Source organism: Pterocles gutturalis, unplaced genomic scaffold (assembly GCF_000699245.1).
Source record: "Pterocles gutturalis isolate BGI_N339 unplaced genomic scaffold, ASM69924v1 scaffold24223, whole genome shotgun sequence".
Lineage (NCBI taxonomy): Eukaryota > Metazoa > Chordata > Aves > Pterocliformes > Pteroclidae > Pterocles > Pterocles gutturalis.
This window is the reverse complement of record NW_010118854.1, coordinates 55921-75841: the sequence shown is the minus strand read 5'-3', so window position 1 is coordinate 75841 and position 19921 is coordinate 55921. Positions and strand designations below refer to the sequence as shown.

The 19921-nt window shown below is 38.4% G+C and overlaps 1 protein-coding gene across 1 annotated transcript in view; it reads left to right on the top strand.

Annotated features, from left to right (window-relative positions):
• The first annotated feature begins 439 nt into the window (after positions 1–439).
• The window catches only part of KIF21A (kinesin family member 21A), a 62185-nt gene continuing 42703 nt past the window's right edge, over positions 440–19921 (top strand). Inside the window, exons 1-9 of the mRNA XM_010076385.1 lie at positions 440–537; positions 4366–4612; positions 5947–6129; positions 9334–9483; positions 10172–10306; positions 13861–14028; positions 15065–15180; positions 18682–18877; positions 19600–19789. Coding sequence (XP_010074687.1) covers positions 440–537; positions 4366–4612; positions 5947–6129; positions 9334–9483; positions 10172–10306; positions 13861–14028; positions 15065–15180; positions 18682–18877; positions 19600–19789 — 1483 coding nt within the window. The remainder of the gene's footprint in view (positions 538–4365; positions 4613–5946; positions 6130–9333; positions 9484–10171; positions 10307–13860; positions 14029–15064; positions 15181–18681; positions 18878–19599; positions 19790–19921) is intronic.

The following is a 19921-nucleotide window of genomic DNA, read 5'->3' as shown; positions in this document are numbered from 1 at the left end:
TTTAGCAGACATTGTGCACCTATTCTACTGAGAGATTAGTTCTGGTTCCACAATACAGTGCATTACTGTGCCACCACTAGCTATTTTAGCCCTTCCTAATTAGACAGCTTGTCCCAGTGTGCTGAGGCAGAATAGATTTAGGGGATTAAGTTTCATGTGTGTGGCCTGGAGGCTCTGCAATGTAAACAAGAGTTGGGTGTGTTCGTGCTTTGGAGAGGAGGAGAGGGAAGGATGCAAGGCAAAATGTTGTTTGGGAAGTTGCCACATCTAAGGGGATGTGAGTGGAAATAGGTAGAAAACACCTGATTGTATACAATTAAGAGTAGCCTGAAAAACAGGTGAGATAGGGCCACATAGAAGACAAAATGGGTGAAGTCAAATTGGTCCTGGAGAAAAATCCCAGTGGCAGACTGCCAGGCTGGGAACTGGGCAAGGAGAGATGGCCAAAAGGAACTCTTTCACGTTTGAAAGCATGGGTGCTGCCTGCTTTGCTGACAGAAGTGACCACATTGATGTGAGAGTGGGAAAGGTTTGGCTGTAAGCAGAAGAAAAAATCGCTTTCCCGCTTGATGTGTGGGGTGGCAGAGGAGGCAATGTTCCTATAGCCAGTGCTGGAGCAGAAGCCTGACTTGCATGAGGACTGCAGCTTGCCAGACCTCATGTTCAGTGTGAATGTTAATACTTTTTAAGAGCCATGGAAGTTCAAGTAATCCACTCACACTGTTCATAAGTGGCCAGAGATCAGGTTGAAGGTGAGGCATTTGTTGCTTATTCATTAAGCTCATCACATCAGCTTGGTGCTAAACTTATCAAGAGAGCTATATGGATTTCAGAGCATGAAGTATCCCTTGAGCAGACCTCAGACTGGGTGATGAAAATCTTTTGTCTGCACATCACTTCTGCGGAAGATGTGTTTCAAGCCTGACACAGCTGGAATCTCTCTCTGGGTGGTACCTACCTACTCCATGTCAGAGTGGGACCTTCTGTAAGAGCAATTACAGAATGAGGAGGGAGCCTGACTTTGGGATGAAGCTTTCCTGATGCAGTGAGTCTTGCTATGATTTTTTTTGTTGTGCTGCATATGTGGTGATGTGATGCTGTTTTTTCTCTTAGTGCTGTTTACAGTTTAAGTGGCAAGTCAGTCAGGAAGGATGTAGTTATTGCTGCTGGATCTATCGATGTTGTATTACAACCCAGGGGAAGTGATGGAGCTGGTAACAACCACTAGTGGCAACACAGATTTCCATCAGCTCAGCTGGTCTCTGGAATGGTTATCTTGCTGTGGCCTTATTGTGGTCATACGTGATGCACTTGCAGCTTGCTGTTAAATTGGGTTTTACAGCAGCAGAGCACTCGGAGGTCCTGCCCGGCTGCAAGGCAGGGAGCTAGCTGGGAGGATTCTCGTGGGAAGTCTCTGCAGGCTGACATCAAAACTGCTTGCTTGACAGTCCTGTCATCACTGTAATAATTAGCATGCAAATTATTGATATTTTAGGCATGCTGTTCCTCTTTGTGGTCACTCTGAGCCTTTACTTAGTAGTAGAAAGGAGAAAATTATTCGTCACCTGTCATGATTGCATCAGTTCCCCGGTGCAGAAAATTAATTTTCAACTTTTTTTTAACGAGTGAAAACATATGAAGAAAACTCTGGTTTGTGGCTTTTTAGTTATCAACCTGCATTCTCCAAGTCAGTGTTAAAAGCCTTTCAGAACTGGGGGGGGGAGGTTGGGTTTTTGGGGTGCATGAAAAGGTTACTTAAGTTTGAAAATGTGTTTTCCATTTTGATCTTCAGAAAAGGTCTTTCTAGGCTTCCTTGTACTAGAAAACAATGTGAGGAGTACCTCTGGAGCTTTAGAAGCCCTCAGAGTTCATGTTTGTAAGAACAATTGATTGCCTTTGTGCTGTCTGCACTGGATTAGTATAAGAATAAGAGTGCTTAGTCTTAAAAAGAAGCTTGCCCTCTCACTGACTTCACAGCATTAAAATAAGGCAGTAGAATAACCTACAAAGTTGGCATTTTCTAAATATTAAGTGTTATAGGCAGCATGCTACCATATTTTATTTGCTCAATTCTTCCAGTTGTGTAGAGTGTTTTTCAGGGAAGTCATATGATTTCTCTTTGAACACTTTCTCTGTCTGCCTAGAAATAACAGCTACTTTATTATAAAATGTTCATTAATCTATAACAAAGTAAATTTATTACAAACCTAGGTATGTGTTTGTCATGTCTTGTGTTTAGTGGACACAGGTGCTTGTGGATCAAGTTGTTAGTAAAGGATCTAGGTAACTCCTGTTTTATTTTTAGCACTCTTATTTCATTTAAGGGGAAAAAAACCCCTTATGATCATGATGATGAAAAAATCTGTGACCTATATTTCATGCTCCATTTTGTTAAATGCAAATACTGTTTGTAGAATATTTTGTGCCTATTTTACACATCATAAATTTGTTGCTTTTATGATATTTTTCAAAGGTTTGTTTAATTTCCACTCCACACTAGACAGCATGCTGACAAGGGAGGTACCTCCTGGTCATTAGGAATGTTCTGTAAGGGAACCGGTGTGCAGAAAACTTTACAAATAAATTATGGTTATTCTCTAGTGTCAAACCATGGGGTATAATGAAACCTTTAGAATAAAAATTCTGGAAAATACTGCTGACAAAAATGCACATCCCTGGGTGAAAAATTTGTAATCTGCAGTAAAAAGAAGATACATTGTGCTCTGTGTGATTTTTTTTTTTTTTTTTTTACAGGATATTTCTGACTTGAACTAAAGTGTTCTAGTATAATTTGAATTAGTGTATAGCAGTCCACTTAGGGGTGTTGGAGACTAGTGATCTCTGTATCAGCAGGCATTGGCACGATTGCAGTAGATCAGTAGGTAGCTTCGGGTCCTTATGTTTGTGTTAGATTTTGGAACAAGTTTCGTGTGTCTGGAGCGGAGTGTTTTGGCTTATTTTCTTCTGAAGCGGGTATGATTTGTGCACACTGAAACTGCTCTGTGACCCAAACCAACATGTGGTAGGTGAAGATGCTGGGAAAATTTGCTTCAAGACAGCACAGCTACTCCAAACCAAACACTAATGCAGACATGGCCCTTAAAGCATGGAATATGAAATGAACGAGTGCCTCTAAAGTATACTCTGTGTGTAGAGATCTTCAGCTTTGACATTGTGTAACCAAAAGTAGCCACACCAAGGTAAATAGAGGTCCTTGAAGTTTTGTATAAATGGAGAAACTATATAAAATATTACAAGATTTTGTTTGTATGTAGCTGTACTGCTGACATTTTATGACCCTTATATATAGCCTTATTTGTCCCCTGTCTTTTAAGCTGCACACTTTTATTATTTTTTTTTTTTTTTTTAATTTGGTGCTGCTTTGAGAACTTGGCAGCACTTTAAAAAAAAGGTAATTTTGTAAACAAATCATTAGTTAATTACAGCTAGAATGTTATGTTGGCCAGAGTTTTCTTCCTGATAGTTAACCATTAAACTTATTGAATCACAAACTTCCACAGTCGTCTTTAGTCACAGAGCTAGTATATGAATTCAATTTTGACCAAACTGCAAGAGTATTAAGAATGCAGAGTAATTAATAACATGATAGAATATAAGAAGTCTGAGATGGCTGTGTTCTGTGAAGTAGTTTGTCAGAAAGTAGTTTGTCAGAAACTGAACAAACTGAAATAAAAGCTGGAATTTGGCTCAGTGGGGAAACAGTGAGGAATGAGACATCCTTACCTTTAGAACTTGTTAGAAATTGTTCTTTTTTTTTTTTTTTTTTTTTTTTTTTTCTCTGCAAAACATGCTTCACTGAAACCACACATTTCACGGAAGTGTTCTGGCTGTGACAAAGCTCCTTTCCTGTGAAGGGAAAAGAAGAAACGTGAGCTTTCTCCTTGCTCTTGTAGCAAGGAGGCTTTCATTTAAGGTGATAGGTAGGCTTTGGGGGTCCTTCCTCCCAAACTGCTACTTAAACTCTTATGCATTTTTTTCATGTTTCAGTTGCTGTAAAAAAAAAGTCATTTTTACAATGAAAGCATGAAGAAATCTGATAAAACTGGAAAGTTTTTGGTTTCAAAAATGGATTGTGCAAGTTACTCTTTAGTAATGCATGGTATGCTTACAGAAACATTCAGAGTTCTAGGCAGGTCATCAACCTGAAGCTGATAGGTGAACCTTCAGGGAAGATAATGTCACTTGCATGAACAGTTGCATGAGTGGGGTTCTGATACAGTCAGTACTGTGGCTCAGAGAGCTGGAAGCTTCCTCTTATTTTTTCAGTCAGTAAGGAATTCTTTTCAGATCTCTTGTTTACATTGTTTGTATGCTCCTCTTTCTGATTATGAGAATTTCTAATAGTTCTTTTTTTCTCTTCCGAAACAGAATTAGACCACAGCTAGCCAAAGAGAAGATTGAAGGATGCCATATTTGTACATCTGTCACACCTGGTGAACCTCAAGTGTTCTTGGGAAAAGATAAGGCCTTCACTTTTGATTATGTCTTTAACATTGACTCGCAGCAAGAAGAAATCTATATACAGTGTATAGAAAAACTGATTGAAGGTTGCTTTGAAGGCTATAATGCCACTGTCTTTGCTTATGGCCAAGTAAGCTTTACAATTTTATTTTAAAATATTTATTTTGGAATAAACAGTTTCTTGTAACTGGTCTTTCTCTTAAATTTCAGAATGCATGAGCCTGTTTTTTAGCATCTTGGTTCTATTTTAAATGAGGGATCCTGTAGGAGACTGTTTAGGAGTTTGTCTAGGTTCTGTGCAGAATGGCAATTGAAACACAGAAGATATACATAGACAGTAATTCTGAATTAATGGTTATGCTGTAAATAGCATGTGTCCAATGTAATTCTGTGAATTCCTGAATTCACCCCAATGCAGCCATACAAAGTAGTGACTTAATCGGTTGATATATAGAGATAGGTTTTACTGCGATTCTTTTCTAAGCAATTATCTGTCCCGCTGCATTTTCAGACACTTTTGGGAAGAGGAGCTTTTTCAAAATACGTCCTTTAGGCCACATTTTTTGTTTGTAGGCAAGACGTAGAGATTGGATTCCAAAGTTGGAGAATTTTTCATAGAGAACACACCCTCTCGGTACACTGGGCACACATTTCACTTCTCAAAGCTGAAATATCATTGAGCACAATGTAGAGAATGCGTTATTGTCTTCTGAATATTCCTTTAGGAATTGATTGGATAAAATTTGGTCTTGGATGCTGAATTTCACCACTGTTAAATGTCATATCGCAGGTTAGCTAGGTGAAGTCTAGTCCTAGTGAAACAAAGCAGTGTGCAGATCCAGTTTAGTAGATAATGTTCAGCTGCATGATGCTAACTTTGTCTTAGACTTGACCCACTAGTTAAGTGAAAAGACAACACTACGTTGTCTTCTATAGGCCTTCACGTTTAATAGTTATTTTCGTAGCGAAGGTAGAGCTTGTGTTCTTCTGTGCTGTCTATAAATTGAGAACAATGGTAATATTCTACTTGAGATATTCAGACATTTTAATTAAGGGAGTCATTTGATCTACTTCAGTAAAGAATTGCAAATGCTGCTTCTAGTGCCGAAATATCTGCTTTAATTATCAGTCTCAGTTGAAAACATTAACTATTCTTTTGACCTCAGAGATGGTAGCTCAAAGCTGATGTAAGCAGCTTAGAGGAAGTTTGTAGGGGAAAGGTTATGAAAGATTAAACTGGTCCCTGCCGCCCTGTATGTGGTCTGTGGATAAACAGTAGAGTTTGTCCAACTTCGGCTGTTTATCCATTTTTTCAAAATGACCTTTTATTGTGCATGTTAATATTGTAAAGATGTCAGACTTACTTAGTAGTCACTGTCTAGCACTAGTGTTCACAAACTGCATTTCTCTGTTATGATTTAGAACTGTTAACGTGTACTAGTGATTACTCCTTTCTCAATTTAGACGGGTGCTGGCAAAACATACACCATGGGCACTGGATTTGATGTCAACATAACGGAAGAGGAACAAGGCATTATAGCGCGTGCTGTTAAGCATCTTTTCAGATGTATTGAAGAAAAAAAACAAGCTGCTATTAAACAAGGACTTCCACCTCCAGATTTTAAAGTGAATGCACAGTTCTTAGAGGTAAAGATGATCTGTGTTTGTGTGTGTAACTTCATGTATATATTTTTTTTTTTTGAAAGCGAATTAAATGTGTTCTCTGGTTGCTACTTTTGTATTCTTTTCCCACGAGATGTTTTGAATTAATCTTCAAGATTTCAAAAGGAAATTTTATGGAGTTTGCTTCAGCTCTTCAATTTATGAAAAAGAGCCTTTTTATCTTATTCCAATTATTTTAGTAGTTTCCTTTACAGTGTTATTTTGAAGTGCAGAAATAGTTGTAGTCGTCATTTATCCCTTTCTGCAGTTCACATTTGTTTGCAGAGCCTGTTGCTCTTGCCTGTTCGTAATTTTTTACAAAGCCTTAAAGCAAGAAACTCTAAAAAAAAAAAAAAAAACCAAAACCCAGCAATTGTACTTTGTGCCTTTGAACAGTGACTATGCTCTGCCTGCTTTTGTCACTTTGCCTAGATTCCTTTAGCTTTTAAAATCTGGTCAGGAGTCTTGTTACATTCCTTTCACCAAAGAAGAAACCTAGCAGAAAAACACTTCTTTCTGTGATCCCTGGTGGTTTAGGATTGGGCTTCTGTGTCACTGTTCCCTCTTTCATTAGACCTAGAGAAAACCTGGGTTAGTGCTGTGGAAAAACTGTTCCCTTTGTGTTTTCTTGTAGATACAGCTACTGGTAAGAGAGGCCATAACATTTGTGATCTTTCCGACCTGCAGCAGCTGCTGGTTTAAGTCTTGCAGCTTTTATGCTGTGCCTCTTGCCCATGGAACTATTTTTTAAATTGATTGATTTGGGCGTAACATATTTACATTCACTACCAAGCTTAAAAATCTGATACTTCAAGCGCACAGAGAGGGAGAATCAGTTTAAGGAAGAACAAGTGTAAATGTGTATTACTTAGTTCAATATTTGAAACTTTATCTACTTCGGGGGGGAAAAAAAACACTTTTGTATTACCCAAGAGAAAAGCTGTTGGTTTCATTGCTGCTGAAGTAAACTAGGTCCTTTAGTCATATGTTCTTACAGTTCTTTTAAAGATTAACAAGCTGGCTGTCGTTTTGTACTAGTATAGGTTAGTCACTGCTAACCTTAAGCAGAGCTTTGTGTTGCTCTGGCTAATGTTTGCTTAGAGAGAGTCTAGGTTTGAGCACAGGCCATGGGAATGCCGTATTCCTCTGTTCTCTCTGTTGAACTGCAGCTTCATTTCTGCTTAGGTAGCTTCAACAGTAGTAGTATATGGAGTAGTTACTAGTGTAGTTTCTGAATTCCTTGTGTTTTTATGACATAACATTACAACTGTGACTGCTAGAGTCCCAAAATACAGAGCAGTAATGAAATGTTACAGTAATAACGGTATGCGGAATTGCAGCCATTACAACATATTTCAGATGAAATGTACATGCTAAAACCCGTCTTGTTTATCTAATTTAGAGAAAGATTAAATGATGTATATAATAGTTTCTCCCTTAACAAAATGTCACTTTTTTTCATTGTGCTGAGGCTAAATTGTAACTTTTGCAGAAAGAGCTTTTTGTGATTAGTTAGGTATTATACACTACTCTTGTATCAGAAAGTATCCTCTTTCTCCCATCCTGTCTACTACTAGAACTGGATTACATAAGCAATAATTTAGTCATTGAACAAGTTGAAGCAACGTTTTATTTTGGAGTAACTTTGAAGTTTGACAGCTCAATAACTATTAGAAACAGTGATTTCTGTTTGCTACTTTCATGCTTTTTTTTTTAGTTGGCTGCAGTCTGCCTCTCTTAACTCCTTGCTTTCCTGCTAACTTTTCTGAAAGGTAGGCATACGCAGTCCCATGCAATTGTAGGTGTATTATCAGGTTCTTCTCTAAATTGTGGCATCAGTTTGTTTGCACTTAGCAAAGTAAAACATTAGTAAGAAGGCTCTTAAGTTCAATATAATTCCTTTTTAATATGTAAAGAATTAAAAACATCACATTTGCAAATACTAAGCCTTTTGTTCTCAGGGATGGATTTTCACTTGTGAGAGAAGAAAGCATCTTGCTTTCAGTGTGTGAGAAAGGATGTTGGGTGAATACAGATCTATTGCAGTGGTTCTTTGGCTTTTACCTAGGGACTTTGATCAGTCTGGCCTAAGCTCTGCTGAAGCGAGTTGGTATAACCAAATTAAAGACACTGAAACTGTTCCAATGTACATGAGCAGAGACCTGAGCCATGTGGTCCCTAGTGGGACACTGCTTTTTCTGTTAGTTTTTTTTGTTTGCCCTGGTATCTTCAATTGGACCTAAATAGGTTTCCTAAAGCTCAGAACATTCTTATGAAATGATAAACCATCTCCTCTAACACCAATAACTGCTTAATAATTTGTGATGTCTTTCATGGTTCTGATAGAATTTACTAACCTAGAAGTCTGTTGTGCTTGATGATACTGAGTTGAAAGACCACTAAATGTACATGTACAGGCGATCCCGTGACACAGGCGGTAAACATTAAGCAGCCTGAAACGTGTCTTAAATAGTTGCTGTTCCTCATATGATTGAGCCTGAAAGCTGTAACTAGATCTGGGGCACAAAAGTGTGGGCACTATGTATGGAGGAAAGTACAAAAGCCCTGCTCAGAAAACCATGGCGTAGTAGTTTTGGCCTGCTGGTTGGTGTCTGTAATAAGCAGCTTGCACAAAAAGTATAACACGTTAAATTCCTTCCAGGGCAGGAACAGTTTATCTAAATGAAAGAGAGACATAGAACGATTCAGGTGTAAGAGAGGAGATGAGAAAAGGTGTGATGGCAGGGAGAGCAAGTGGAGTGAGTTTGAAGTGTTTGGAGGAGGGTGGAGCCAACTGAATCAACAAAACAAAAGAATAGTGCAAGGTCAAACCCAACAATAACAGGTGCCTGCCACAGAAACCACTGCTGCATGGTTCTGCTAGCACTGAGTGCTTCCCCTTGCCTGGTCCCATCAAAGAATTTTCTCCCAGATCTGTTGACCTGGAGGAAGTTACTGCTTCTTTGGGTGACATAATAGTACAGTGGGCAGATGACTTAATTTGCTGCTATCATCCTGCTGTCTGTCATCCTACTGTCCTTGTAAGTTTGGATTCTTCACAGCATCCTTTTCTGAGAACCTTGGCATTTGGATTTTTAGAACCTTCTGTATGTGCTATGCACAGATTTGTTAGTCTTTAGAGAAATTCCCAGAGTAATATACCTTTTTTTTTCCTTTTTTTCTCCTCAGCTTTACAATGAAGAAATTCTTGATCTTTTTGATACCACACGTGATATTGATGCAAAGAATAAAAAATCAAATATTAAAATACATGAAGATTCAGCGGGAGGAATTTATACAGTGGGCGTTACAACCCGAACTGTGAATGGAGAATCGGAGGTGATAACTGGAAATTAATTACTCTGTAGCATACCAAGTACTTCCTAAAAATGCTGTCTGTTTTGATAAACAGTTAAATAGGTTAAGCTTGCTAACATCTGCGTCTTAGACATTTTAGGTATAAAATTTAGCCGAATTTTTTTTTTTTAGTTTTTGTAGTTTTAAATCTGATAATTGTCTGATATTAAGGGCATATGGCTTTCACTTAATAGTATAGTTCTGCTAGGAGAGAAAATTTTGGCATGTATATAAATTTAATCTCTCAAATCTTATGTATGTTATTTTTCCTGTGACAGGAAAGCTTTGCACGGTGACTGATGTGATGTGAATTGCTGTTCATAAGTATCTGTACATTGCAAATATGAATGCAAATGTTATTGTACTGTACATTTTTGATCAGAAAGTACAAAAATTGTCCACTTCTGCCACAAGTGAATGGAAGAAGGATTGCTGTGTTACTAGCAGGGGGCAGTAAAATGTGCAGTACAAAGATTTAAGTGTTTTATTTCAGAAACCACAAAAAACACCTTTTAGTTTGTTTATTTAAGAGTCTTTGCATTTTTGGCATATAGGAACTGAGTTAATAGCAAAGAGAGCAAGCTTATTTATATCCAAAACAATAAGTGTTTTAGGAACACTTTTTATTTAAACTGCAAGCAATGCCATGTGCTTCTTGTCTGTTTTCTAGATGATGCAGTGCTTGAAGCTGGGGGCTTTGTCTCGAACCACTGCCAGCACTCAGATGAATGTTCAGAGTTCACGGTCACATGCTATCTTTACTATACATTTATGTCAAACCAGAGTCTGTCCTGCATTTAACACTGTACGTATCTTTGCTGTTATTAAGCTTCACTTAATGTTCGCATTTTGAAAAATGGTTTCTAGTTTTGCCAGCCTTTGCTATTTGAATTGCACTTAGTAAAGATACTACAGTCATCATCATGCTCGATAAATTTGCTAAGCATTATAATAATTTGATTTAATCTGTGCATATGTAAGCATCCTCTAGCCAGAGGCAACAATAAACTGCAGCTTCTTACATGAACCTGCCTATCCTCCTCTAGCGTTTTCTTCAGTATTTTGTTGCAACATACAGCATAGGAAAGTTAAAATGTAATTTGTCTTTAATTGGGAAAGCGTTTTTAAGTGTCTTAGTAGTTGGTGGATTTAAGCTAGCAGTCAGGTAACTGAAAATGCTTGGATATTCCAGATTAAGTGCTGATGTCCAGCAAGGAACAAGTGAAAAAGCATTAGATTCTGAAGTTTAGCATATTTATTTTAAATGGATGTATATTTGGGGTTCAGATATGTTGTTAGGTCTATGCACTTATCCTGAAATTTAATCTGTGAATGTTCGTGGAGCTGTTCTGTAGAAGATTTTTCATGTGAATGTTCAGTTGTTAGTTGCTGTTGGTGTATCTCGTAAAGGGAGACATCTGAATAAATCCATACTACTGAAAACTACAGTATCTTCAGGAGACTAGATTTGATTATTCTAAAGGTATCAAAACTTTCAAATATTTCAGAGAACTCCTAAATACCTGGCTAGCATTTTTTACGCATAGATATCACATTTTTAAGCATGTGGAAGAATTAATTGGATATGTAGTGCTTTTTGGGGGGTTGCCTTTTTTTTAACACTACAAATAATCATTTGCAGGAAAAATGAGGGTCGCTCACTGGTCCTTTCTGGTATGTAGACCTGCTTTATACACCTGTTAAAAACGTTCCTTCCCACTTTCCATGCTGAAGCTGTGGACCTTCGGTGGTGTTGGGCAGCTGTCTGTCTTCTCACCCAGGAGGGACCAGCATCACACTTGGAGCGCAGACAGGGCACCTGGGTCACTACATGGTGACACTGTCCTCTGGGATGTTTTGTTGAAATCTGTCTGTGTAGCTGGGGAGTGAGATAACTCATCTGGGAGCCTTGCTTCCTGCAGGCTGTCAGCACAGCAATCCTTCCCCACCAGCTGAGCCAGCTGCAGGACTCTTGCCTGGCCTTGCCTGGTTTTTAACAGAAGCTTGTGTTAGAGGAACAGGTGGCCACCTTCTGCTTTGTGTCAAAATGTGTTTTGTACCTTCTTTTTTTGGGAGATATGTGGAAGATAATTTCACTATCTGGAGCAGGATGTTGTTAGATCCTGTATCTGAAGACAGCACCCTCTTTTTCCCTGCAGTATTTAGGAGAGTAGAGATTAGACCTGACACTGTCCTCTGAATGCTCCCGGAATATAAATTAATACAAGCCCTTATTGGGTGGCTGGGAGAGATGGAGGTCAAGTTTGTTGTTGCTGCTGTCTGTAGACAACAGTTTTGAGAGACCTAGTTACTAGGGCAGCGCAGTTCCTGGGATGACGGTGTCAGCTCTGCCTGTCTCTCCGTGCATGGCCCCAGTGCCCAGGGTGGGCAGGCAGCCAGGGCTGCAGTGCACAGACATGCAGCTCCTCTCTGTGTTCACGCTGTCCATGCTTGTCAGAAGTTTCTGGCTGTATGTTTCATTTACTACGTAAGTGAGACAGAAGGGATGTATTAATCATGCTTTGAGGTCTGGGAAAGAGAGAGTGATCTACCAGCAGTGTAACCATCAAAATCGCTGAAAAGTTGTGATAGTCCAGTCTCGTGGAAGTGGCACAATTCCTCTTCTCTCCTGAAACTGCTACAAAAGGACATCACTTAAGAAGCGTGAAGTGTTTAACTACTGTGGGAACAGTTTAGTCTGCAGCCACGTGCATTACCCCTTGCAATAGTGGAGGCAGCTGTGAGCTAATGTGAGTATTCCTAATAAAGCCTGTAGACTGGGCTGTGTGAATATAAGTCTAGCATACACTTGATATATGCCTATTACATGCTGCCATGACAAGTAGGTAGAAATTGCCCTGCAATGGATATCTTAGCAGGAAGGTCAGGAACTGAGGGATTTAAAGATTTTTCTCATTCAGTGTTGCTTTCATGTCAACAGGTGCAACTACACTTAGAGTAAAATAAATCTCCACAGTATATACTACTGTGGCTACTACACTAATTGATAGAAAAAAAGCTTGGGATTATCTAATGAAAAAGGATTTTACTACTGTGCTTTGGGGTGTGAAGTGGAAAGAGGCTGAGACTACGTTACCTGCTATAGAGCAGTTTGTTCCTGGGCAGGGTCCCTGCACTGATGGAAGCGTGTGTCGGGTGCCAGTCATTACAAATTTTACTTGGGGGCAAAAAAAGAGAGGAACCTCCCCCTCTACTCCATTCTTGTGAGACCTTGTGCATCCAGCACTGGGACCTCCAACATAAGGACATGGACCTGTTGGAGCAAGTTCAGAGAAGGGCCAAGAAGATGATCAGAGGGCTGGAGAACCTCCCATACAAGGCCAGGCTAAGAGAGTTGGGGTTGTTCAGCCTGGAGAAAAGAAGGCTCCAGTGAGACCTTATAGCAGCCTATCAGTAATTAAAGGGGGCTACAGGAGAGATGGGGAGGCACTCTTTATCAGGGAGTGTAGTGATAGGACGAGGGGTAATGGTTTTAATCTGAAAGAGGGGAGGTTTAGATTAGATATTAGGAAGAAATTTTTTGTTGTGAGTGTGGTGAGGCACTGGAACAGGTTGCTCAGAGAAGCTGTGGATGCCCCATCCCTGGAGGTGTTCAAGGCCAGGCTAGATGAGGCTTTGAGCAACCTGGGCTAGTGGAGGGGGTCCCTGCCCATGGCAGGGGGGTTGGAACTCAATGATCCTTAAGGTCCCTTCCAACCCAAACCATTCTATGAGTCTATGATTTCCCCCTTGTTCCCTCTGCTGTCGTTACTTCCTGGTCAAGTCAGAAGTGCTGGTAGAACACTGGCTGCTGGGAAAACTGACTTAAAAAATAGTTCCTAAAATAAAGTTGAAGAGTCATGCCACAGGGAAGATAATGATGGGGATTAGAGAGGTATAAAATCAAAATATCTTTGTTATGTGACAGACTTATAGACTGGGGTTTTAAGATGGTAATATTGTTACTTTTAAAAAAAAATCAATTTATTTTGACAATTAATTTAAAACTTGCACTCCAGGAGAGGTACAAATGTTGTTGTCCAACTTGCTGGTGTGTTCTGTGGTTTTTAACAGATGATTTCTCTCCTGTGCTGAAGCATTTGTAGGCCATACATCGAAGTAATTGGTGTATTGGTATTCATGTGCATCCAGAGCTGGGTCTTCAAGACTGATGTGTTAGTGGATATCATTAAAACGGATAAAGTTTTTTTTGAAAGATACTGATGTTATAAGAGAACGAGTAAAACAAGGAGATGGAAATGACAAATGGGTAGTCTTGTAAATAATTGTTGATTGAACTTTGCAGTAGACAAATGTTAATGTGAAAGATCTTACCAAGCTTTATGGGTTCTTCTTCAGGATAATGCCACCGATAACAGGATAATATCTGAATCTTCGGAGATGAATGAATTTGAAACTCTTACTGCGAAGTTCCATTTTGTTGATCTAGCGGGATCTGAAAGGTTAAAGCGAACAGGAGCTACAGGAGAAAGGGCAAAAGAAGGCATTTCCATCAACTGTGGACTAGTAAGATTATACAATTTGTTTTCATAGGCTGTTTAGATTATATGGAAGGGAAAGAATTCAGTTCAATTTCGTCACTGATAGAAGCACAGAGCCAACAGAAATTTGGGGGTTTAGATGACATAATTGTATCCTTAATAAATAGGGTACAGAACACACAAAGGTGAAAATCAGTGTGATAAATGTAATATTTTCTATTATCACAAAACTTTCATTTGTATTGGGTTCTAGCCCTCATCTTTGAGAAACAGATTGAAAGTGATGTAAACACTTCAAAGTAGTCACAGAATGTGATATATGCAGTTCTTCAGCTGCTGGATGCAGTAAGACCGTTTTCAAGACTAAGAACTGGCTGTACAGGGTGCCATCTAGAGGAATGTTGTTTCAATTTGGCATGTGACTAATCTGATTGAAGTGTGCAGTTGCACATTAAAAATAATTTTACAGCTGAATGTTACATTATTTATGAACATGAATTAGACCCTTTCTTAGCAATGAAATAGGACAGCCATGGACTACATAGCTTCAGGCATTAAATGCTTAAATCTTCATTGGACATTCCTTATTTCCTATCTGTTGAGGTAGTAAATGCCGTGTTTTCCTTTCATATTAATGCCCCATGTCTGATTCTAAATCTAGCATAAAGCAAGTTGATAAAATTAATTTTTAAAAAATATAGCTACTTCTAGAAGTAGGGATCAAGTTTAATAACCATCAAAAGTAAATGTTTGTTACATGAAGTAGTTCTAACTTTAGTTTGCAACTGGCATGAGATATCAATTGACAGTGCACACAAATTGTGCTAAGCACTTGCAGATGCCAGACTGCAGGTCATCTGATTTACTGTTGGTAGCATGGAAGTTTACAGATTCTACTGTAAAATGTAAAAATAGTAATAATTTTTTTTTTATTATGTTAACTTTCATGAGTGTATTCATTTTTTTCACAATATGCAGACCCCAGTTTATAGCTGTTTGTAAAATAAAACTACTCAAGAACTGATTCTAACTTCTGCATTGCATGATTTGGTGTTTTATAGCTGGCACTTGGCAATGTAATAAGTGCACTGGGAGATAAAAGTAAGAAGGCAACTCATGTACCATATAGAGATTCAAAGCTTACAAGGCTACTTCAAGACTCACTTGGGGGAAACAGGTATGAAAACGAGAATGTTTTATGAATTGAATTATGAATGAGTACATAATCTTCAAAAAGTACAATAAGCATTAAACAATGATAAAAATAGCCACTCTTTTTGTTGGAGGGAGGTTCTGAAGATAAATTACTGTCATGATAGAAAATGCTGGCAATGCAGGGAAAAGATTTTAAAGAGGCTTTGTGCATCGTTCTTTTCAGTGCTATTGTAGCTTTACTAGGCATGAGGCTTCGAGTTACTTAGAAGTTGCCATTTGCCATTTCCAGGACAAATCCTTTCCATGAAGACGTCTTTAAGTTGTAGACAGCAGAAATGGTAAACTTTGTTATTGTGTTATAACCTTAGTAATTACAGTATAGTTTAAAACTCTGAGCTTCTCCTTCAGAGATTTTGTTTGGTTATGGTTTGTTGGTGGTTTGTTTGTTTGTTTGTTTTTTTTTTTTTTTTTTTTTAAATGCCCCTTATTTGTTTTGCTCTGATTGCCATGTGGAGCTTGGAGTCAGCTAACCACAGACACTGCGATCTTTTTGTATATCTCCGGGTGTGGTGCATATGACCAGTTATCTGATGTTGGATTAGAGCCTAATAAAAAAAAAAAAGTACTGTATCACCAGAATTATTTGTTTGAACCTGTTCTGTATACTTACTGCACAGACAACAGCGAGAGGCTTTGGCCTCTGGAAGCTTTTGTCTAAGCAAATATTAACAAATTTATGAAAACAATAAAAATTTTGTATTTATAACATTAGCATGTACAAATACAAAGGGGGGTGTAGTTGAGTATGTTTTAGCAATTTAATCCAATAATTTAATCGAATATGGATGACTGCTATTTTTAGGCAGACGCGAAGTTTTCTGGGCATTTCACAAAGGAATAAGGAAAAGTGGAAGACAGTTCTTAAATCGTTACTCTGCCCTTCAAAGAGATAACTTCAGCAACACCCTGCAGCACTACAGTGTGAGGAAAAGCAAAGAGCCAGAAAAAACAAGTAAAATAGAGGCTAGAATTTTCAGAACTGCTTAAGGGAAGAAGAAATTCAAGAATTATGAAAAAAATCAGCAGAAATCAAGAGCATAGCTCTTCTAAGCTCTTTCTGGAAATAACTACAAATGGCATTTCTTGACTAAATTTTATATCAAATACTCTACCTAATGAGCATTTTTTCAAACCACTTCTAAAATTGCACTTGTTGGAATTATTTTGACTTTAAAATATTTTCCTGTTTTATAGCTCCACTGCTCCCCCTCCTGTTCTTTAGGAGAAATCACAGAGTTTAGTGTACAATGCACAAACAGCAAATGCTGTCCCAGAGCATCTGGACAGATATTCAGATATATTCTTTCTGTCTGATGTTAAATTTGTGGACACACTCTGCCACCACCAGCTATTTTTATTTATGAGATAGACATGCTAAGACATTTTGAATTAGCAGTTTGCTGTTAAGGAAGAGTTATACATATTAACATGATCTGAATATTTCCTTATCCATGCTTTGGCAACCAAAAAGTGTGGGAAAGCTAAATTTTAATAAAGATGCTGTTTTTCTTTTGGGAGATCAAATTATTAAATATCTGTAAGATTGTTGCGTAGCCTTCAAAATTCTGCTGTAGGTATTACAGTCCACATTATTGTTTCTCTTTTGCAAATACTTAAAAAAAAGGTTTACTGGTAGTGATTCATGTTAGATTACAGTGAGTCCTGAGTTAACGATGATGAAAGCATTGTATCATTGTATTATTCTCACTATAATCCTGACTTTAAATATAATGCTGTAATGTTCTGAAGCAGCATTTATATATTAAAGTTTCTTGAATTAGTCAAGAATATGGAGTACTGGTGATTTTGGAAAGGATTTTTATAACATACAATATGAAGAATTAAAACTTTCACAACTTTTGGGCGGTAGTTTAAAGAAGTTGTAAAATAAAGGGTGTAGAACATTATTTTAGAAACTAGTACATTATACAGTTTGGATAGGGAAGTGGAGTTCAAGTAGTTCCGTTTTCAAGACAGACATCTAGCAGAACCAGTCATCTGAGTTTTTTAGAAGAGTAATCATGTTCTGAACTGAAAGCACAAGTAATCCTGATGTCAGAATTAAAATTTCTTAATCTTGTATATTCTTGTTTTGAGGACTAAACTCAAACAGTTGAGGAACTGACACAAAGGTATGGAGGAGGTGTGAGGAAGAATTGCTGAAACTGAATCTTTCTTGTATCCTCAAGCTAGTCTCTCTTTCCAGTTTAGTTTCCCAGTGTGTATGGTGAAGGTAATTGTTTGCCCCGGAAAGGGTTGCAGGGATTAATTTGTACGTCTCAGTCTGAAATTGTGGATGGTGAAGATCAGAATCCTGTCTGCTGGATGCATTGCCCTGGAGACAGTGCATTCTTCCTAACGCAACCACCTAAGCTTTCACATACAACAGCGAACCAAATTCCTCTAAAGCCTGGTGGAGAGGACTTGGTCCATCAAATGTAGGTGTTTTCCCCTGGCTATTGAGAATTTAGGCCATGTAGGCACCTTCAGAATATGATCTTCAGCTGGAAGTCTGGTTCTGACCCCCTTACACTGTTCTCATCAGATGTGAAATGAGAGTGTGCTCCAGGGAGCAAGGGAAGGGACCCTGGTTCCTCCATCTGCCTGTTGAGTGATGAAACCACTTGATCGGAATGCAGAATTCTTTGCCTTTTTCTGCTTTCGTCCCACTGGTTCTTGCTGGTCTGTCTTCTCAGTGTTTCATTTGGAGCAGGGAGTATCTTATTACCCTGCATATCCCATGATGGGATGGCTAGAGGGTATTGTAGGACCTCAAAAAGAAGATGGTTGTTCATAGGCCTCTTGGGCCTAGAGCTCAGGTCCTGCTGCTTTTTGTGGAAGTGCCCTAAGCAGTGGTGGTATCAAACATGGAATAAGTAGTTACAGTCAGCTGCACTAAGGGTAAGTACAGCCTCTGGGCTTCTGTTGGAGGACGAGAGAATTTGCAGTGGAGAATTCAGGCAGTCTGGATCTTGGTAGAACCCAAGGTTGACAATAGGTACCTCAGGCAGTTGTGTGAATGCATGGACAGCTAAGATGAACATTCAGGCAGCTTTCATATTAAATAGGTAGGAACCTCAGGAATTAATGAGAGTAGGCAGTCCCAACTACTGCGTGATCTAAATCACTGCCTAGGACTTTAAGTAGATCTTAAGGGCTTAAATCTCGGTTTACGTATGTTGAGGCAAACTGAATACAATTTGAAAAACATTTCTAGATAGAGCAATTCATTGGTTTTATAATTTTACATGTAGAACAATTAATGATCTAGCATTTCCTATGCTAGGGTAATGCAAAATGTAACAGTGCTGAACTTTGTGGCTGATAGTCTTCTACTGTGAGTTAGATGAATATTTTCACAATTGTTAAAGTCACTCTTCTTGTTTCACCTTCTACCTCAAGACCTGTTCGCTTCTCTTTTTGTTCGTGATGTGTAATGCTGACCTATGTTTGTAACTTGCAGTCAAACGCTCATGATAGCATGTGTGAGCCCTTCAGATCGAGACTTCATGGAAACCTTGAACACATTAAAGTATGCCAATCGGGCACGGAACATCAAGAACAAGGTGATGGTTAATCAGGATAGAGCTAGTCAACAAATAAATGCTTTGCGCAGTGAGATTGCACGGCTACAGATGGAACTCATGGAATACAAAACAGTAAGTTTATCCTCTTGGGACTTCTGCTTTAAAATGCTTGTAGTTCTAAAGCTTGTTTTTAGAAAACTTAGATTGCTTCCCCAGAGAAAAGCTATGTCAATGAATGCCAATGATGTCAACAGATGCTACATGCTATTTGCTTTTTGAAAGGCAAAAATTGACCTTGTTGTGCTCAGCAATGAGAAATAATCACTTCCAAAGCAAAAATGACCACAAAATAATTGACACATAAGTGACTATGAACATTTATTGTGTATTGGCTTTGAAAACTTACCAGACAGCTAAAACAGCTTATGTTTTAAAAATAAGTTTTAAATTACATAAGCTCTATCATAGTACACAATGCCTATTTCCTCCTGAAATTTTAAAAAAATGTTTCCATCAATAAATGTGGTTACCAAGCAGTGGTGTTCTCCTTTGTTATCCTTGAGATAGTATCCTGATTTGACAAAGAATTGTCTTCTCATTTCCTAACCTCTTCAAGAACTTGTATTTCAGACTAAGGTGGAATTACACAGGAGCCAAATGTTAAGGTGTTGGCCAGACATCAGTATTTTGATAACTATTGATCCATTGTTTTAAACTTCTTGAGAGAAGATTATCTTTTGCTATGAGTGTCTATTTGGAATTTCAAGTAATCTGTGGATTGCCTTTGCCACATTAAAAAATTCTCATGTGTAGGTCAACCTTCACTAGTAATAAAATATATTTATTTCTTAAAGGGTAAAAGGATTATAGATGAAGAAGGTGTTGAAAGCATCAATGACATGTTTCATGAAAATGCGATGCTGCAAACAGAAAACAACAACCTGCGTGTTAGAATTAAAGCAATGCAGGAGACTATTGATGCACTGAGAGCCAGAATAACACAACTTATGAGTGACCAGGCCAATCAGGTGCTGGCCAGAGCAGGTACGCTGCGGGTGTGTTGGGCGCGTGTGTAAACCTCTTAATAAGTTCATGAACTTAAACCAGTTATACGTTCTTACTTCATGGGTCCCTTGGAATGAAGTGATGCCTTTGTAACAGTAATGTAGGACCTGC